General features: G+C 39.5%; 1 protein-coding gene across 4 annotated transcripts in view; it reads left to right on the top strand.

Moving 5' to 3' along the window:
• Window positions 1-17,292, top strand: part of SP4 (Sp4 transcription factor) — a 22,533-nt gene extending 5,241 nt beyond the window's left edge. For 2 of the 4 annotated variants that reach the window (XM_042475690.1, XM_042475687.1), the window contains 3 exons: window positions 9,291-9,522; window positions 9,658-9,857; window positions 13,053-16,815. In XM_042475690.1, the coding sequence (XP_042331624.1) occupies window positions 9,291-9,522; window positions 9,658-9,857; window positions 13,053-13,300 (680 nt within the window). In that variant the 3' untranslated portion in view covers window positions 13,301-16,815. Of the gene's footprint in view, window positions 1-9,290; window positions 9,523-9,657; window positions 9,858-13,052; window positions 16,816-16,964 lie in introns of those variants that run through there. The other 2 variants (XM_042475689.1, XM_042475688.1) reach the window with 2 other exon arrangements.
• The last annotated feature ends 1,210 nt before the right edge of the window (window positions 17,293-18,502 follow it).

Below are 18,502 nucleotides of genomic sequence, written 5' to 3' on the forward strand. Positions count from 1 at the left end.
CCCCTTTTTCAGGCTGCGGGGAAGCGGCCTTTTGCCGCTTCCCCACAACCCGAAAAGCGGTGGATCGGGGCCTCAGCGGCAAATAAAAAATACTATTCTTTTTACCTAAGAGAACACCTCTCTGGGAATCTTCAGGTCCTCCAGTGCAACTCTGTGGTCAACATCTGCCAGAAGTTGATCATAGAATAATGTTGGAGGACCTACAAATGTTTAGACAAGTGTTTTCTCTAAGAACTTCTAGGCTCCCCAGCACAACTCTATGGTCAACTTCTGACAGAGTTGTGCTGGAGGACCTAGCGATGCCTAGAGAGAACATATTAATCAAACCGCAGGTAATCAAATCCACAAAAGTCAAACCACAAATGTAGAGGGCCAGCTGTAATTCACATTCTGTTCTCTTGCATGTAGCTTGCCTGATACTTATACTGTAGTTGAAAATTTTCCTGGGGATTGATTACCCATTTCTTCTCTTCCCCATTGTTGAGTTTATCTCACATCTCATTAAACAATCAAACTTGTACATTGTAATAAATATCTTTTTCCCCCCAATCACAATCTTGAGTTTTCTCTTTCTGGAGCCTTTGCTCTGCCATAATTACACACCTATACCATAACAGTAGGCAAGCAATAGGGAAAATATTTCAGTGTACAGTGGTACCCCGGGATACGAAAGCACCGCCTTACAAAATTCCCGGGATACGAAAAAAATCCATAGAAAAAAACTGTTCCGGGTTACGAAGGTTATTTCGGGTTACGAAAAAATTTTTGGTGCTTTTCGGCGCTTTTTCGCACGAAATCGCGGCTTTCCTGCGCTAGCGCCTATGGCTTTTTCAGCTTGCGAAGGTTTTCGGGTTACGAATGGCGCCGCGGAACGAATTAAATTCGTAACCCGGGGTACCACTGTATGTAGGAGCCATATACAAGTTGTACAGAAATTTTTTTTTAATGGTAAATAGCTGTTTGCTCTTGGTATTACCTATTCTTAATAAACTTCCTTCAGTATAAGTTTGCTTGTGGAAATAAGTTGAACATGATTTATCTGCAGTTGACCTTGAACAGTGGCTGATAAGTTAAGTGGCTTGATAGTCCCTGCCTTTAGACTTACAGTTTAAATTTAAAGACAGGACACACAAGGAATAAGTGATGGGAAGGGGATAGGAAAAAAAAGAAATTTCAGTTGTTTCAACTAGTGGGATGGAAACTGGTCCAGCACCTTGCTGACATAGCTGCTGCTAGATGACATTTGATGGAGGGCCTTTTGCCGCTTCCCCACAGCCCGAAAAGCGGCGGATCGGGGCCTCAGCGGCTGCCGTTCTGACCGCTGAGGCCCCGCTCCGGCGGGGAAAGGGGCGGGGCCAGACCGCCCCAAATGGGCGGCCTGTAACCCGCCTTGGAGAATATTGGTTGACTCAGAAGGTATAAAGGGTAAACATTTTCTCTTACTTGCAATAAAGATTGCAAGGAAGCATTTGTAAAACCTCAGTGTTTCTTTAGGTAAAGGAATACATCTGGTTGATATAAATTAGCAAGTGTTTTCAGTATGTGAGAGCTGGAATGAGTCTTATATTTCAGTTCCTTTCTGAGCAGTCTAATGTAACATCCACTCCTTTGCGGCTCCTCCTCTTTTGCATTCAAAATTTGTGGCTTACTGGCAGCTATAGTTTGTTCTCTCTGAATCTAGAGAGGCTTTGCTTTCAGATCAAGATTTGGAGATAATTATCAGCATGAGAGAGGGACAAGAGAAGGAGGAATCACATGAATTTAAAAGAGTATGCATGATTTTTCTTAGCATTTTTTCCTTCAACTGAAGCCGAAATCTTACATAATTGTATTTCTGGGATTTATATGTTACACTCCAATGACTTGTCAGAATGTGTGTCATTCTCAACTATAACAAGCAGAAGGGTGAGTGGCTCTTAATCTTTCTCCTTGAGATTTTAATCTCTCTCCTTCAAACGCCTCCTAAATGTTTTCCCCCTAATGGAGCAGGGACCCTATTGGAAAGAAAATATGAAAAGTTTTGAGGCAAAATGCATGGGCACCTTTTCAGCAACCTCTTCACTAAGTATCCTTATCCCTGTTTTATAGGAGTATTCCAGTCCAGTGATCCCTCCACATCCACTAAATCTAGGGGTGAATGACCTCAGTGAATGTGGAAAAACAACAAATAAAAAATACACTATTCTTTTTACCTAAGAGAACACCTCTCTGGGAATCTTCAGGTCCTCCAGTGCAACTCTGTGGTCAACATCTGCCAGAAGTTGATCATAGAATAATGTTGGAGGACCTACAAATGTTTAGACAAGTGTTTTCTCTAAGAACTTCTAGGCTCCCCAGCACAACTCTATGGTCAACTTCTGACAGAGTTGTGCTGGAGGACCTAGCGATGCCTAGAGAGAACATATTAATCAAACCGCAGGTAATCAAATCCACAAAAGTCAAACCACAAATGTAGAGGGCCAGCTGTAATTCACATTCTGTTCTCTTGCATGTAGCTTGCCTGATACTTATACTGTAGTTGAAAATTTTCCTGGGGATTGATTACCCATTTCTTCTCTTCCCCATTGTTGAGTTTATCTCACATCTCATTAAACAATCAAACTTGTACATTGTAATAAATATCTTTTTCCCCCCAATCACAATCTTGAGTTTTCTCTTTCTGGAGCCTTTGCTCTGCCATAATTACACACCTATACCATAACAGTAGGCAAGCAATAGGGAAAATATTTCAGTGTACAGTGGTACCCCGGGATACGAAAGCACCGCCTTACAAAATTCCCGGGATACGAAAAAAATCCATAGAAAAAAACTGTTCCGGGTTACGAAGGTTATTTCGGGTTACGAAAAATTTTTTGGTGCTTTTCGGCGCTTTTTCGCACGAAATCGCGGCTTTCCTGCGCTAGCGCCTATGGCTTTTTCGGCTTGCGAAGGTTTTCGGGTTACGAATGGCGCCGCGGAACGAATTAAATTCGTAACCCGGGGTACCACTGTATGTAGGAGCCATATACAAGTTGTACAGAAATTTTTTTTTAATGGTAAATAGCTGTTTGCTCTTGGTATTACCTATTCTTAATAAACTTCCTTCAGTATAAGTTTGCTTGTGGAAATAAGTTGAACATGATTTATCTGCAGTTGACCTTGAACAGTGGCTGATAAGTTAAGTGGCTTGATAGTCCCTGCCTTTAGACTTACAGTTTAAATTTAAAGACAGGACACACAAGGAATAAGTGATGGGAAGGGGATAGGAAAAAAAAGAAATTTCAGTTGTTTCAACTAGTGGGATGGAAACTGGTCCAGCACCTTGCTGACATAGCTGCTGCTAGATGACATTTGATGGAGGGCCAAAGGCAACTAACTGATTTCAGCAGAGGTGCTGGGATAGTCCTGCAGACATAAATATTTTCCAGCAAAGAATATTTTATTCTCTGTTGAAACTTACTATTGCATCTGCTCAAGTATTTATTCTTGTTAAGACTTCTTGTTGGTTGGGTGTGTCATCCTTTGGCTGGATCAAAAATAAATGTTTATATGCTAACTTCTAAATCCACACTAATAAACTGTGATGTTAATATTGATTAGATAAAATAAAATAGATGAAATGGGTTTATATAACATAATTATCCATAAATGGTGATGTGGTATAGCTCATCTACATATTTGGCAGATCATTAGTCATATGTTGTTCTTCTATTTATTTTTATTTTATGTTTTGACATTGCAGGAAGTGTCAACCAAACTTGTTTCCATCTGATTGCAATAAATTGCACTAGGTTACACTAACCACAACCTATCTCTCATAACATTTTGGAACCCAGATGATAATTTGGTCAGATCTAGGGTGTACACACTGCAGAGGTAAAACAGTTTGACACCACTTCAACTGCCATGACTATCCTACAGAACCCTGGGATTTGTAGTTTGGTGAGGCACCAGACCACTGACAAACCAGGCCGAAACTTCACTAAACTACAAATCCCAGAATTCCACAGGATGGAGCCATGACAGTTAAAGTGGTGTTGAACTGATTTATTTCTGCAGTGTGAAAGAGTTGCTAGTCATGTTTAAAGTAGACACAGATCTCAGTTGGACAAAATAAGTCACAATTAGATAAAAACGATTCAGTATGTCTACACCAGGAATAGGGAACTGCAGTGAGTTTGTAGGCTAATTTTCATCCAAGGGAATATTCTGTGGGCCACACAAACTGCCAAAAAAGCTGCCCCCCATAAAGACAGCAACTACCCAGAATCCTCTTGTTTTTAAAACAACTTTTTAAAAAAAGGTTAAATGCTGTAGGTTAGTTCATGCATCTTCTTAAAAAGGTAAAATTCTGTTTTTGGAGGTTTCCAGAAGCAGCAGTTCAACCTTCTTCTTTGGCCAGAAAAATAGGTAGTCAGGTAAATCTAGAGCTGTCAAGGGCCTGAAAAATAGCATCACTTTGCCTGACTTAGTCTGCACTACATGACTAAGTGTAGGTCTATGCGCTTGTATTTCAAGATACAGTTCATCATATATTTCATGGCAATAATGTTGGGCAGTGTATTCTGTAAAAGCCACCTGTATTCTCTAAACGTTGCTCCTCTGCTTTGAGTCACAATTGATGTCTTACAGGGTATATCTAATTTACATAGTAGTTACTGGTTGCTTTAGTGTCAGCAGTCTCCTGCATCTTACTATTTCCACATTATACTAAAATCATGGAGATTTGGCTTGAACTCATCAGTTTGGCCTTGTAAAAAAAAATGCAGGGCTTCACTGAATTATTCACCACCCCTTTGATTTTTCCACATTTTGTTGTGTAACAGTGTGGAATAGAAATTGTTTTAATTAATATTGTTTTCTCTTCATGTAAACAAGATGCTCAATATGAAGGTGCAAAATAATTTTATTGTGGTACAAAAGTAATAAATAAAATACACTGGCATTTGTTAATATTCATCCTCAAGTTGGCAGAAGCTCCTTTAGTAGCAGTTGCAACTGCTAGTCATTGCTCATCTGAATCCTGCAGTATCTTGTAAAATTGCCCTGGCATTGTCAGGTTAAATGGGGACCACTGGTGGAAAACATCTATCAAGTTTTGCTACAGAATCTCAGTCAAATTGAGGTTAAATCCTTGATTGGACTATTATAAAATAATTCAAAATTCCGTCCTGTTTTGAAGATACTCCACTGTTTTGGGCTGTGTATTTAAGGTCATTGTTGTGCTGAAAGGTTAGTTTTTACCTCAGTATTAGGTCCCTTGCAAACTGAAATATGTTTTTGTCTAGAATTGCATTGTATTGGTATCACTGAACTTGCACCAGTCCCTGCTGAGAAGGAGCTTCTCCACAGCTTGCTGCAGCCACCACCCTGCTTCACTGTGGGGTCGTGTTCTTTCTCAGAGCAGTGAATACTGTTGTTTTTGTTCCACATGTAGTGGTTTGTAGAAGGCCAGCAAATCCTGCTCTGGAATTATTGGACCAGAGAATCTTTCCCCGCATGTTTGCTATGTATTGTCCTGCTTACCCCCACTGAGGTCAGCACAGCAGGGGAATATGCAAAGGGATAGTCCAGAGTCCAGTCCAAGAGTCACACAATACCAGTCAGTCAGTCACAGCAAAGGGCAGAGCAAGAGCGCAGTCACAAGGCAAGTCCAAAAGTCAGATAACTTGAATCCAAGAGCAAGGAATACAGGTACAGTGGTACCTCGGGATACGAAATACCCAGCTTACGAATTTTTCGGGATACGAATAAATCCCATAGGGATTTATTGTTTCGGGTTACGAAAGTTTTTTCGGGTTACGAAAAAACTCCGGCGCTGTTTTAAATGGAGCCGCGGCAGAGCCGCGGCTTTTTTCCCCATTAGCGCCTATGGGTTTTCGGCTTACGAAGGCTTTTCGGGTTACGAAATTAGCCGCGGAACGAATTAATTTCGTAACCCGAGGCACCACTGTACAACAAAGCTGCAAGGCTGGTTGTTGACTGCAAAGAATGTCTGCGGCTGGAGATCTTTTAAAAAGCCTCAGCTTCTCTCAGCTGAAACCCATTAGCTCTGCTGTTAGCTTCCAACCCTGGAAGATAGCCTCACGGGCCTGTTACAGACTGCCAAAATAAAGCTGCTTCGGGTCTCTTTGGAGGTATGCTATTTAAATGATGCTTGGGTCCTAAGAGTCCAGAGGTCGCGCCAAAGCCACACTCCATTCCTAAGCACTGGAGTGCAGCTTTGGTGCAGCTTCCAGATTCTTAGGATGCATGCATCATTTAAACAGCATACCTCCAAAGAGACCCGAAGCAGCTTTATTTTGGCAGTCTGTAACTGGCCACAGACTCCTTGACCTGTCTTCTCTCCATAGGTCCTAACACCTGCAACCTAGAGTCCATAGAGTCTGTTTCTCCCTCTGCAGCTTCTTGAGCAATAGCTTCCTGGGCCTCCTCAGACTTCTGAACCAGGCAGCCCCAGATCTGCTCCTGCCTCAGTCTCCTCCATTTCTTCAGAATCTGAGTCTTCTACCTATGTCTCTAAGTCAGGCCCAGGGCAGCCCATGACACCTATCCCCCATTTCCACTAGATTTTGATAAGGGTTTGCTTCAGCAGTGGGTTTCTTCTTACTAATATTCCAAGAAGCCCAGATTTGTAGAGCATCTGGCTGTCCTGTGGAAAGTCTCTCCCATCTCAGCTTCGGAACTCTCCAGGTTCATCAGAGCTACCATTGGCGTCTGGTTTGCAATACAAAGGAACACTCTTTCAATCCTCAGTGATGAAATTACACTCAGATTTGGAGGGTGGGGTGGGGTAGGGCCAAGAACTTTTCAGCACCCTCATAGTTTGAGGCCCAATCTAATCATGTGATAAAATGAAGTGGTAAAAAAGACAGATCCATTTGGAATTGCTTGTGGATTATTTTTCATGCATCATAAATATACATTACAAAATTATACACAAAAATGTACAAAACATCTGAAACATGACACACCAATATAAAAGTCAGGCATAACTGAGAATGCCAGTGTGATGCAATGGTTTGAGTGCCGGACTAGGAATAGGGTTTGAATCTCTGCTTGGCTTTAGAAACCCACTGTGTGACATTACACTTGCTTGACCTTAGAGGAAAGGAATAGCAAACCCCATCTGAGCAAATCTTGTCAAGAAAACACTATTATAGGTTCTCATTAGGTCACCCCAAGTCAAAAACCAACAGGGACAGAACTAATAAATGCTTGATTAAGGGACTATACAAACAGCCCTGAAAGTGCAACCTCCAGCCGCTCCTTCTTCAGCCAGATCGGGATTGCGGCAACCTCATGCCGCGGCCCCAATCCGGCCTTTTTGCGCCCTCGCAGGGGCTCCATAGCTATGGCAGCACAGCCTTATAGTGCTCATTCGGCACTGCGCCATGTGGGCACAGTGCTGGAGGCACGCCATGACGCTGCATGCCATCTGGAGCAGTGTGTGGTGTCAGGGTGCCCTGGGGGGTGCATAGTTGGGCGTACAGCATGAGAACTATGCTCCGACTCTGCTTTCAGGCTGGTCTGGACATGGCCTAATTTAAAAAACACGGCAATATTCAACACAGAACACATAACAATCCAATTCATTTCAATGATTTATATCAATAAAGCAAAAGTTATATTTGTTAAGGCCCAATTTAAATGGCATCCAAAATCACATTACTGTTTTTTTTTTGTCTGTCTGCACATAAAAAAGCAGATTCTCTTACACAATGTATGGTACTTTATTAATCCAATCTTTTAAGTCGGGGGTGGAAAATTGTGCAATGGACAGGGCCAATCCTTGCCCCATTGACCCCACTCACATGTTCAGCCATACTGGAAGTGGCATAGTGTAATTTTGGATCACCGATTTAGATTGATAAACAGCTGAAAAATACCTGAAAGTTTTTACTAAGTATACACTTTTTATATCTGTGAAGGAAGTCTGCATCTTTTTCCCCACACTTTCAGCAATCAGAATCACTTAGAATCACTTCTTATGCCAGCATGTCTCTTTGTCAGGTTTTGTCATATTGTTTACCAGTTTTGCTAGGTTTTGTTGTGTTATTATTTTGTGGTGTTTAAATTTTTACATAGATTTTTATTCTAAAATACAGCAATATTATTATTATTTACGGTATTTATACCCCGCCCTTCAGCTGCTAAAGGCTCAGAGCGGCTTACGAGTATTATTTTTATAATTAGATGGTTCTCTGCCCTCAGGTTTACAATCTAAAAAAGACACCACATAAAAGGAGAAGGAATGGCGGTGGGGAAGGGGATCAGGTCCAACAGTCCTTCTCTCCCTCTGAGGCCTGGACCAAGGCAGATGGACTGGAGGGAGGGCTCTGCTTCTTAATCACATCACATTATGGATCTTTCCTTCCATGGCCGGATGGAACCAGATGGACTGGAGAGAGGGCTCTTCTTCTTTTTATGTACCTTTTCAAAATGTTTTTATTTGTCAAGAAAAATTCTCCACATCAATATGAAATGTGTGCCTTGATTTACATAGATCTTCTGCTGTACGGCAATGCTACATTGCAGATTATAACAGAAGAGCTAATTATGCTTGGGTGAGTAGTGAATCAGGCTACTCAAATTAGTTGCCTGGACCTGGTCCAGAATTATCTCCTTACGAACTGCGGATTGTCAACAGTTAGAAACAATTTGAAGCTGAAACAGCCAGCTGAAGGATGTGGTTAATCCCCATGCTCTATTCAGGACGAGAAGTAGTCAGTGCATTCTGATTCATAAATTGACTTAGTCAAGCCTATATGTGGCCCATTTTTCTAACTTTAGTTCCTCTTCCTCCCCCTGTATATAATTCTTATGTTTAAACTAGAACTTAGAAACTGAGAAAGATTGGTCTCAAAATGTTAATCACCACATCACATCTTCCCAAAAGCCTTTATAGAGGCCAGCTGAAGAACAATAATTATGGGTAAATACAGTCAGTTTGACGACATTTGTATTTATTTTCTCTAGGCAGTCATACCCACTATTCTCTGCAAGTTATTCCTATGTATATTTTATACATGGGACATGCACCAGTTTTGTAAACAAATGTGTTCTCTCTGTTTGCAGTTAGCACTGTATATGTTTGAGGGTTCAGTGCAATGAAAGTTTCCTTTTTAAAGTACAGTAAAGGGTTCTGGGTTGAATAACTTGCAGAGGGAATGATACATGCCACTCAAAAATATTATGCATAGCAGTGAAATCTAGGCAATTCTTCTCATCGCATAATGGAATAAAAATGGTGTTTAAAATTATGTTGTGATCAACTTAAACATTAAGTCTTTTTCTCTATTATTTTATAGGTCAACAACAAGGACAAGATGGAGGAGTGAAAGTACAGCAAGCCACAATAGCTCCTGTAACTGTAGCTGTAGGAGGCATTGCTAATGCTGCAATTGGTGCTGTTAGTCCTGATCAGATAGCTCAGGTGCAACTGCAACAAGCCCAGCAAGCTTCTGATCAAGATGTCCAGCCTGGCAAAAGGTTAAAAAGAGTTGCTTGCTCATGCCCTAATTGCAGAGAAGGAGAAGGAAGGTAACTGTCAAAACAGTTGTAAAATACCAGGCTTTTGCATTCCTTTTACTTCTCTTAATGGAATTATTTTTCTTAATTCGGTGCTCTCATACTAAATTCTGCTAAGTTTAACTGTTACTGATTTGTGTTTGGTAGAACCAGTAATGAACCAGGAAAAAAGAAACAACATATCTGCCATATTGAAGGTTGTGGAAAAGTATATGGGAAAACGTCTCATCTCCGAGCACATCTTCGCTGGCATACTGGAGAAAGGCCATTTATATGCAATTGGATTTATTGTGGGAAAAGATTTACAAGAAGTGATGAACTGCAAAGGCACAGACGAACACATACAGGTCAGTGAGCATTCTATGCAAAGACCTTGGTAAAATAAAGTCTATTTTATTAAGTAATTGAATTAATTTGCACAGAATGGAGTATGGGATGAAACAGACCACTCCAAGGGGGCGGCTTGAAGCTGCCTCTGAGAAAGCCGGATTTGGGCTATGCTAACCACAGGGCGGAGCTCTGATCCATCTTTTTGCACCACCCCACCATGGACAGGAGCCAGCTGGAGTGTCCGGAAGCCAGCCGACGTGTGGCCAGTTGGGTGGTATGAAGCCGGCTTCCAAGCGGCTTCAGAATGTGTAGCATCAAAAAACCATGCTCTGAAGCTTCCCAAATGGCGGCACAAAGGGGCAGTCTGTTTCACCCCTATGTTAAATGGTGAACTTCTGCTAAAGCAATTCCAATCCTATGCTCAGGGACCTGTCTCTATTTGATCCATCTTCAAACATGTTCTACAGAAACCTATACGAATTGGTTCAGAAGTTATGCATTCAGATCTGGAAGCTAGTTAAGAAATGTACCTGCTTTCTGGGAGTAATCCTACATTAGATAATTTAGTGAACTTTGAATGGATTACAAAAAATAATGAAGAAATGGCAGCCTTTTCAAAACTAGTTTCATATTTTTAGAATTGTTTGTTTAATTGTTGTTTAACTTTCATGTTCCCTGGTTTTTTAATTGTATTTTGTTTTAATTTATATTGTAAGATGCCATGGGCTGCATAGTGGAGGGAAAGGCAGGATATTAAAGGAAGAGAGCGAGAGAGAGAGACCTTTATTTGCCAGAAGGCTGAGGGAGCAGTAGTCACTACAGAGTTTTTTGATCTTCACCGACTGCCAGTACAGTCTGGCAAAAAGAGCTGGCTTCAGGGTGACGTGGAGGCGTGGCGTCTGTATGCCACATGCCACGACTCTGCCCCTAAGCTGGCATCATGCATTTTGGCGGTACAGTATTTAGATGCCACATGCCAAAGAAACGCTTAAAAATTTTTGCCACAGCGGCAAAGACGTAGTTTCTCTGGCACAAAAAGGAGTGGCTTTCTGCCAGTTCTTTTCACACTGGGAAAAGGCCAGATCGGGGACACAGTATGTGGTTGCTGCAGTCCTGATCTGGTGCATAAAGAGGCAGCATGCCACCACCCTTTTAGGACCATCTGTTTTCGGCCTAAGTTAGTCAAGCTTCAGTTTCATTGAAATTCTGTTAAAGTCAGTTTATAGCTGGTTTCATTTATTTTAGTTATAATGAAACATGACTAACTTAGGCCCTTGACACATGTGGGGGGTTTGCAGCTCAGATCTGCAGTCACTCCTGTTCTAGCAACGCGAAAAGTGATGTTTTTTCACACCAGATCCAGAGTCACTCCTGTCTAGCAATGCGAATTCACATTAAAATGTGATGTTTTACCACACCTGGTTGCCTTTCCGTTGCCCTTCCGAATCGAGGGGGAAGCGGAGTAGCTCAATTCCAAGCAAGTCACGTGATGCGGATTCAAGCAAAGCAGAGTGAGTGCACATTGTATTACCACACCAGTACATACCATGCGGATTCAACTTGATTCGAATTGGTACCCTTGCACATGCTCAGTGAGGGTCTGAACACATTCTGAACCTTTGTACTTCCGGAGTGAAGAAGGGAGCCTGGTTCCACTTTCATGTGAATGACATCCTCATGTGAATGACTCCTTTCTATTTTACCATCCCTGGCAGCCAAATGCAAATGGGTCCTCCAGCCCCCATCCATTTCAGCCACATCTACATCTATCCTCCATTTCAGAGCCCCCATCCATTTATTATTATTATTATTATTATTATTATTATTATTATGGAATTATTATTATTATTTACTGCAAAATAATCAGTGTACAAGCTGCAGGTTTACTTGGAAGTAAATCCTTTGGATCTAAAGGAGACCCATTTTGGAGGTTTGCAGAAATGATCCAGTTTCCTTTATTCTCCATGTTCCCTAAAGTACCACCTCCCTGAATCCAATCCACTCTCCTTCCCTTTGTAATAGTTGCCTTCTCTTAGGTTGCATCTGCACTGGGAAATAATCCGGTTTAACTCCACTTTCACTGTTCTGGCACAGTGCTATGGAATTCTGGGAACTGTAGTGTCGTGAGACATTGAGCCATGTCTGCCAGAGAGCTCTAGTGCCTCAGCAAACTAATAAAAATAAATTATTATTATTATTAATATTTTCAAAACTTTTTTTAATTATAATTACTGTATTATAATTATTCTCCATGCTCCCTAAAATACCGCCTCCCTGAATCCAATCCACTCTCCTTCCCTGTGTAACAGTTGCCTACAGTTTAACTCCACTTTCACTATCCTGGCTCAGTGCTGTGGAATTCTGGGAGCTGGAGTTTGTTGCTCCCCCCAGCCTCCTGTTCATTCCCTCCAGCCCTGTCATCTACCCTTCCGAGCAATGGAAGCAATTGGGGCAAAATTGCAGCACAGCATCATGGGAAATTTGCCTCTTTGGAGGTTTGGGGGGGTGTACTAGGAGGGAAGCAAAGTTGCATTCCACACCAGGCCAATTTGGAGTGAAATCAAAGTGAGTTTGAATGCGAATTCTGTGAATTCACTTTTGTACTGAATTCACCAAAATGAGTAGTCATTTTGGATTCACTGCGGAAGCGCCACGGAAAGAGCTCCCATAGAAATGAATCGCATGTGATAACACATTCACATTATGACGTGAATCTGCATTGTTGGACCCACAGTCACCCCGGATCTGAGCTGAAAAATCTCCAGAATGCTCCGTGTGATATACTCCTTAGTCTATATCCAAACCAGTATTAATACAGTCAGCCCTGTGTATCCTCAGGGATCTGTTCCAGATTCCCCCACAGAAAAGAAAAAATGTGAGACCTCAAGTCCTGTTGTCCCCAATGGTGGCGCACAGCCGCTAGTGCAGTCATGTGCACTCACCACCATTGAGAGCAATGGGGCTTGCTATCTGCAGATGCTCAGAACCGGGGATGGCAAGAGCCCATTGCAGTATACATATATTTTCACTCACACGTGCATCCTTCTTCACTGAATGGTGGCCTACTGCATGTTAATATTAACCTCAAAATAGTAATTTTAAATGCATTTTCAAAGTTATTCTATTTCAGCAAGTAAAAAAAATCACTGGGTCAGCACTGATATTATTATTAATACGTTCTCTCTTTTTTTTGCTTTTGTTTTTTCTTATAGGTGAGAAAAGATTTGAATGCCCAGAGTGTTCTAAAAGATTTATGCGAAGTGACCATCTGTCAAAACATGTCAAAACCCATCAGAACAAGAAGGGAGGGGGAACAGCCCTTGCTATTGTTACTTCAGGTGAATTGGACTCTTCTGTTACTGAGGTTCTTGGCTCTCCAAGGATTGTCACAGTTGCAGCTATCTCTCAAGATTCAAACCCAGCAACTCCTAATGTTTCAGCAAACATGGAAGAATTCTGAAGGAACATTATATAAATGCCTAGAACTGCACTTAAGTTTACATCCCTTTCAAGATATGGAAGTGGGCTGGTAAAAGTGTATTACAGAGCAGGAAATCATGTATTTGGTCTTGATTTCTGTAAGTATTCCAAGTTGGAGAATTAGCACAGGAAGTGTACAAAAGACAAAAATTTCAAACTGGCCTTGATAAATTATGGATAAAGCAGATGAGGAAAATGCAGGTCTATATCATGGTTATAAAGAGTTTTTAATTGGAGTTTTCTTCTGTTTTAACGTATGTAAATGTTTGTTGCAGCAATGAACAAAACAAATTATGCAACAAAATGGCTGTTGGTTAGGTTTTTTCCTCACAAAAGTTTCTAGTATTTTCATTGGAATGTATCTTTCTCCAAAAGGCACAACAAAACAAAAAACCCAAGAATAGTTCAGTGAAGATGAAAATCTTTTGCTTCTGTTTGGTTTATTGAATATATATACTACATTTGGCCATCTCTACTCATTGTCTTAGAAATAATTCAGATGGCATCATGTTAACTGGGTCTGAGGTATGTCTCAGATAATTTTGGCCACTACATTATAGTAGTGTGTATAATGACAATCAGTAAACACAGATTATTCTCTTTCTAGGAGAGGTAATAGATCTGTAGAGCCAGTGTATACTGTAGCAACTATGGAATCTTAGAAATATATTGACGTAAGATTTTAATTAATTTCTATGTAAAAATTACATGTGAGAACTTATATTACAAGTCCTATACGTGAACTCGTTCCATTGCAAGCTGTAGGTGATTTATGGCTAAACCTTGGATAACTTCAGTTACAACGTCAATAATTTAAATATTTAAATTTTATTGTGATATTTGGAAATTACGAGAAGTACAGAAGAATGCTGTACATATATACCACTGTCACCCTTTTGTCAATATCAAACATTGCCGTTAATATATTGAATTCTCTAGATCTTGACATAACAGCCAAAGAAAGGATAAATAAGTTAAACCAAAAGTATAACTCTTTAGTTTAATTTATCATTTCTATTTCCCTAAAGAAAACAATATTTGGGACCCAAAGAACAATAGCTGGCTTGCCCAAGGTTTTCAGTACACTAGTAAGATTTTTAAAAACTTCAAGAAAAACAAAAAGTGAGCAGCCCATGTGCCATATAACGAATTTCTTACGACATTCCCCTCAGTCTCAGAAGAAGTTTCCTATGTGGCATTGGGAGCTCTTATTTTATAAATTCAGACTGAATTATTACTGCCAGTCTCATGGTTTTTGGATTCTGCTAAAACATCTCCCCACCTCCATCCTCCTTGTGCCTGCATAATCCTAAATAGGCTGACAAAGAATAATTTTAAGTAATGTTTACTTGACCCATAAATTTGCTTCATCAGAAATATATCTGTTTTATATATATCTTTACCATAGAGATAAGAAATTTAAATTATTAATGGACTTTTCTTGACTGCAGTGCAATTTTTAAAAATTCAATTTTTTTATGTTGCGAATCTAGTTCTTGTCGAAAGGAACTGGTTAAACACAATAACTAGTGGTCTGGAATAGGGATGAGAATCCCTACTTTCACTAAAAGGCAACATTTAGTCAAACAGGACCAGTTAAGTATTGATTAATTAATAGGGATGCTCATCTATATCTGCCACACATCTGAAAATCTTTTTCAGTTTTTCCTTGCTGAATAAAATTGTGTGCATATTTGACTACACAGCATGCATACGGCCAAATATAATTTGGATTTTTGAAAAATTCCCATTGGCGTTAGTAGAACCTTTTACAAACCACCTCTGTTGTAATACAGTATAGCTCAAGATTGTCTGGTTTTTACATTCTACACCAAACTATTTTAACAACTGAACTAAAAAGTACAGTGCAAGACATTGACATTGCTTTTAAAAATTCCCTTTCCTGTTGAGAAATGTTTCAACAAATACTTTTTATACAAGTCTTAGTTTTATGGCATAGCACACAGTTTTTAAAGACAAGATCAGTTGATAATGTATACTCTGTGCACTGTAAGGATGCCCTGTGTAGCGATATATGAAGCTGAAAAAATATTTTATAATGTCAGCTTAAATACATGGGAAAGAAAACATATTTACACTGTGGTTTCAAGTTTCTTAAGTGTTTTGTAGTCATTTAAGAGTCTTTAAATTTTAGTTGGTTTTTTGAAATATTATCCCATATATTTTTATTTAAAATATTCTCAATTGATGTTACTGGCTTTAAACATCAAAATCTTTTTAATGACACATTTAATACAGACAGCCATTAGATAATGCTAATTAACTTGCAACATACATTGCAAAAAAACCTGTAACATAAAAGATACATTTTTATCATTCTGCCTCATAATCAGTGCTACAAAACCTCAGTTAAGCAAATAAAATTCCTTATAGGATCATGTTAGGTTAGAAGCAATTTTTTTTTGTAATCTAAAGGTATGAGTACTCTGCACACCTGTTAAATATGATTTTTTGCATAATTAGGCATGCAGAATGGAAGTTTTCAATCTGCAGCAAATCCCTATTACAAATGTATCAAAAGATATCATAGAACTTAATATAAATTAATCTGTGTTAGCAGGTGCATTTACTACTCTTGGAATTAAACATTTTGATAGTCTGTTCTGCATACCATTCTGAGTCCACTTTTCAGTCTTAGAAGGATCGTAAATTTCAGTGTCCTTTATTTGACTCAGTGGAATATAACTGTTGTACGTAATAGGGCACAGATGTGCAGTAGTAGATTGTTTAATGGCATTTCACTGTTCATTCCTTTTATCACCCTTATAACATTTTTGCTTTATTGTACTTATCAGTGCAAAATGTATTTATCATGGTAGAACTCCAGTGTTTTATTTTATTTTCAATATACTTTCTTGGGATAAAGTTGTGTATGTGTTTCCTGATTACATTAGAAATCGATGTTATGTCATTATTTATCACACTGTTTCATGAGGAGAAGTAATAAAAGTGTGTAATTTAGGATAAAAAAAGTTTTTGTTAAAAATAGGTAAGCATGACGTTTGGGTCCTATTTTTCAATTTTATAACTGTTTTATTGCAACAATATTTGTATTTAAGTCTCCATTTCTAATGCCTTGTGATTTTTTTATGCATGTCACTAAACTGTCATCCCACAAAAATTGATGTGCAACATAGGGTGTTAAATCTGCATAATGATTTTGAAACAGGAAATAGTTGGTGGTAAAATTATAAATGTTTTGCAGAAAATCTTATAAAAAGTTTTGTAGTAATATTTCACTTGTAAATTTTTTTTATAAGAAAAAGTGGAAAAGGAAAAAAAATGTAAGAAACACCCATGCTAAAATCTACAAATTAATTCTGCCAGCAAAGCCTCTAAGGCTTTAATTTTTACTATGCTAATTTGTATAAATTTTGTGTGTTTTTGTGGATTTGAAACTAAAATTGTGTAGTTGTTGTTGCCTGCAATAACATTTTGCAAGTAACCTATTAAATTCTCTTGAGGTTAAATGTATGCTTATTTAAAATTTTCTATTTATTTTAGAGTTTGTATTGTATTTGTTAATTTGCGTTACCTGATTCACACTTTACTCAAACTAATCATTCAAACCAATGTACCTAACATAAGGCAAAACAACTAAGGCAAATGCACTTTCATTGCAGGCCTAAACACACCTGATAAACAAAAGGACATCTGGAGTCCATGGATAGGATTGCACTTTAAAAACACAGTATACATTAACAACAACAAATCAAGTATAATGAACAAGAGAGTCCAGTGCCTTAGGAAGAAAAAGTTGTTTGAAGATTGATATGCTGCCTTCTGAGTTCTCAAGGTGTTTGTTGTTGTTAACTGCACTCAAGTCAACCCTGACGCACAGGGACCCTGTGGATGAGACATCTCCAAGCCTCCCTATCCTCCATTGCTCTGTTCAGATCTGTAGATTCAGGCCTGCGGCCTCCCTGTTTGAGTCCATCCATCTGGCATGCAGTCTTCCTCTCTTTCTGCTGCTTTCAATCTTTCCTGGCATTATTGTCTTTTCCAATGATTCATGCCTTCTCATGATGTGGCCAAAGTATGACAGCCTTAATTTGATCATCTTGGCCTCCAGGGGAAGTTCAGGCTTGATCTGTTCAAGTTGTACAGTATCTTTAAAATATAATTAAAGAATAATTAATAGAGAGGGGCAAAGGTATGAACTTATTTCCCCACAGATCTCAGATGTTACAGATGCTACTCTGTTCCTGAATCCTCTGGTTTACAGCAGAGGATAAGGCAGCTCTAGCAACCAGGTGTCATGTTAATCACTTGAATTGCCAATGCTGATGTTCCTTGAAATTTTGGCTTCTGCCTGGTAGATTGGAGAAGACAAGCTCTAATAGCTGTCAACATTTTAGCCATAGCAGATCTCAAAGGAAATAACCCTAGTTATGCTGTAAAAGCTAGGTTCATATAGATGGGAACTTCTACATCCAGCCTGCCAATGCTTGGCTAATCATGACAAATGCAAGAGCCATGGGGGGGGGGGTTTACAGGTGTTTACATCTGTACATATACATAGATTCAATCTGCCAAGTGGATCTCTCAAAAGAAGTTATTCCATATTGCTGCTGCCACAGATTATACTGCATTAAGTGAAGGAATATGGAACAAACTCCACTTGTGATTCCAGTGAAGTAAAGTGGACATAGGTCAGTAGAAGTTTGCTGATAAACAGAGTGCAGGCTATTAAGACTGGCCTCAGTGGTCCCCCACCCCCAAGAGAAACAAAAATATAAATACATTATTGGATTTTACAATGCTACGAATATTCAAGAAGGAAGCTTCTTTTAGCCTAAATTATATATATATACACACACACACACACACACACTCCCACATTGCAAATTGCTTTTGAGATTACTCTGTTTCAGAAGTAGTTTTATCACTGCTACTCTAAGTATGCTGCATGCAGCACTAAGATTCCAGGCCAAGATGGGCATTTGAGATGCCTTCAGTGTTTGGGAAGTTCTCTCAAAGCTGAAATGCTGACTGACCTAAAGCACAAACTCAACAAGAAGAAGAGATCGAAGGAGGATTTTTCACCTCAACCTTCTCTGCATTGGGCTGTCGAAGCTATGGCTGTAGCTGGACTCTCTACTACACTCCATTGCTTTGTTTCGGAGATGATTTTTTGTGAGGCCATGGTGTCTCTCTTGCC

This window comes from Sceloporus undulatus, chromosome 6 (genome assembly GCF_019175285.1).
Source record: "Sceloporus undulatus isolate JIND9_A2432 ecotype Alabama chromosome 6, SceUnd_v1.1, whole genome shotgun sequence".
Taxonomy (NCBI): domain Eukaryota; kingdom Metazoa; phylum Chordata; class Lepidosauria; order Squamata; family Phrynosomatidae; genus Sceloporus; species Sceloporus undulatus.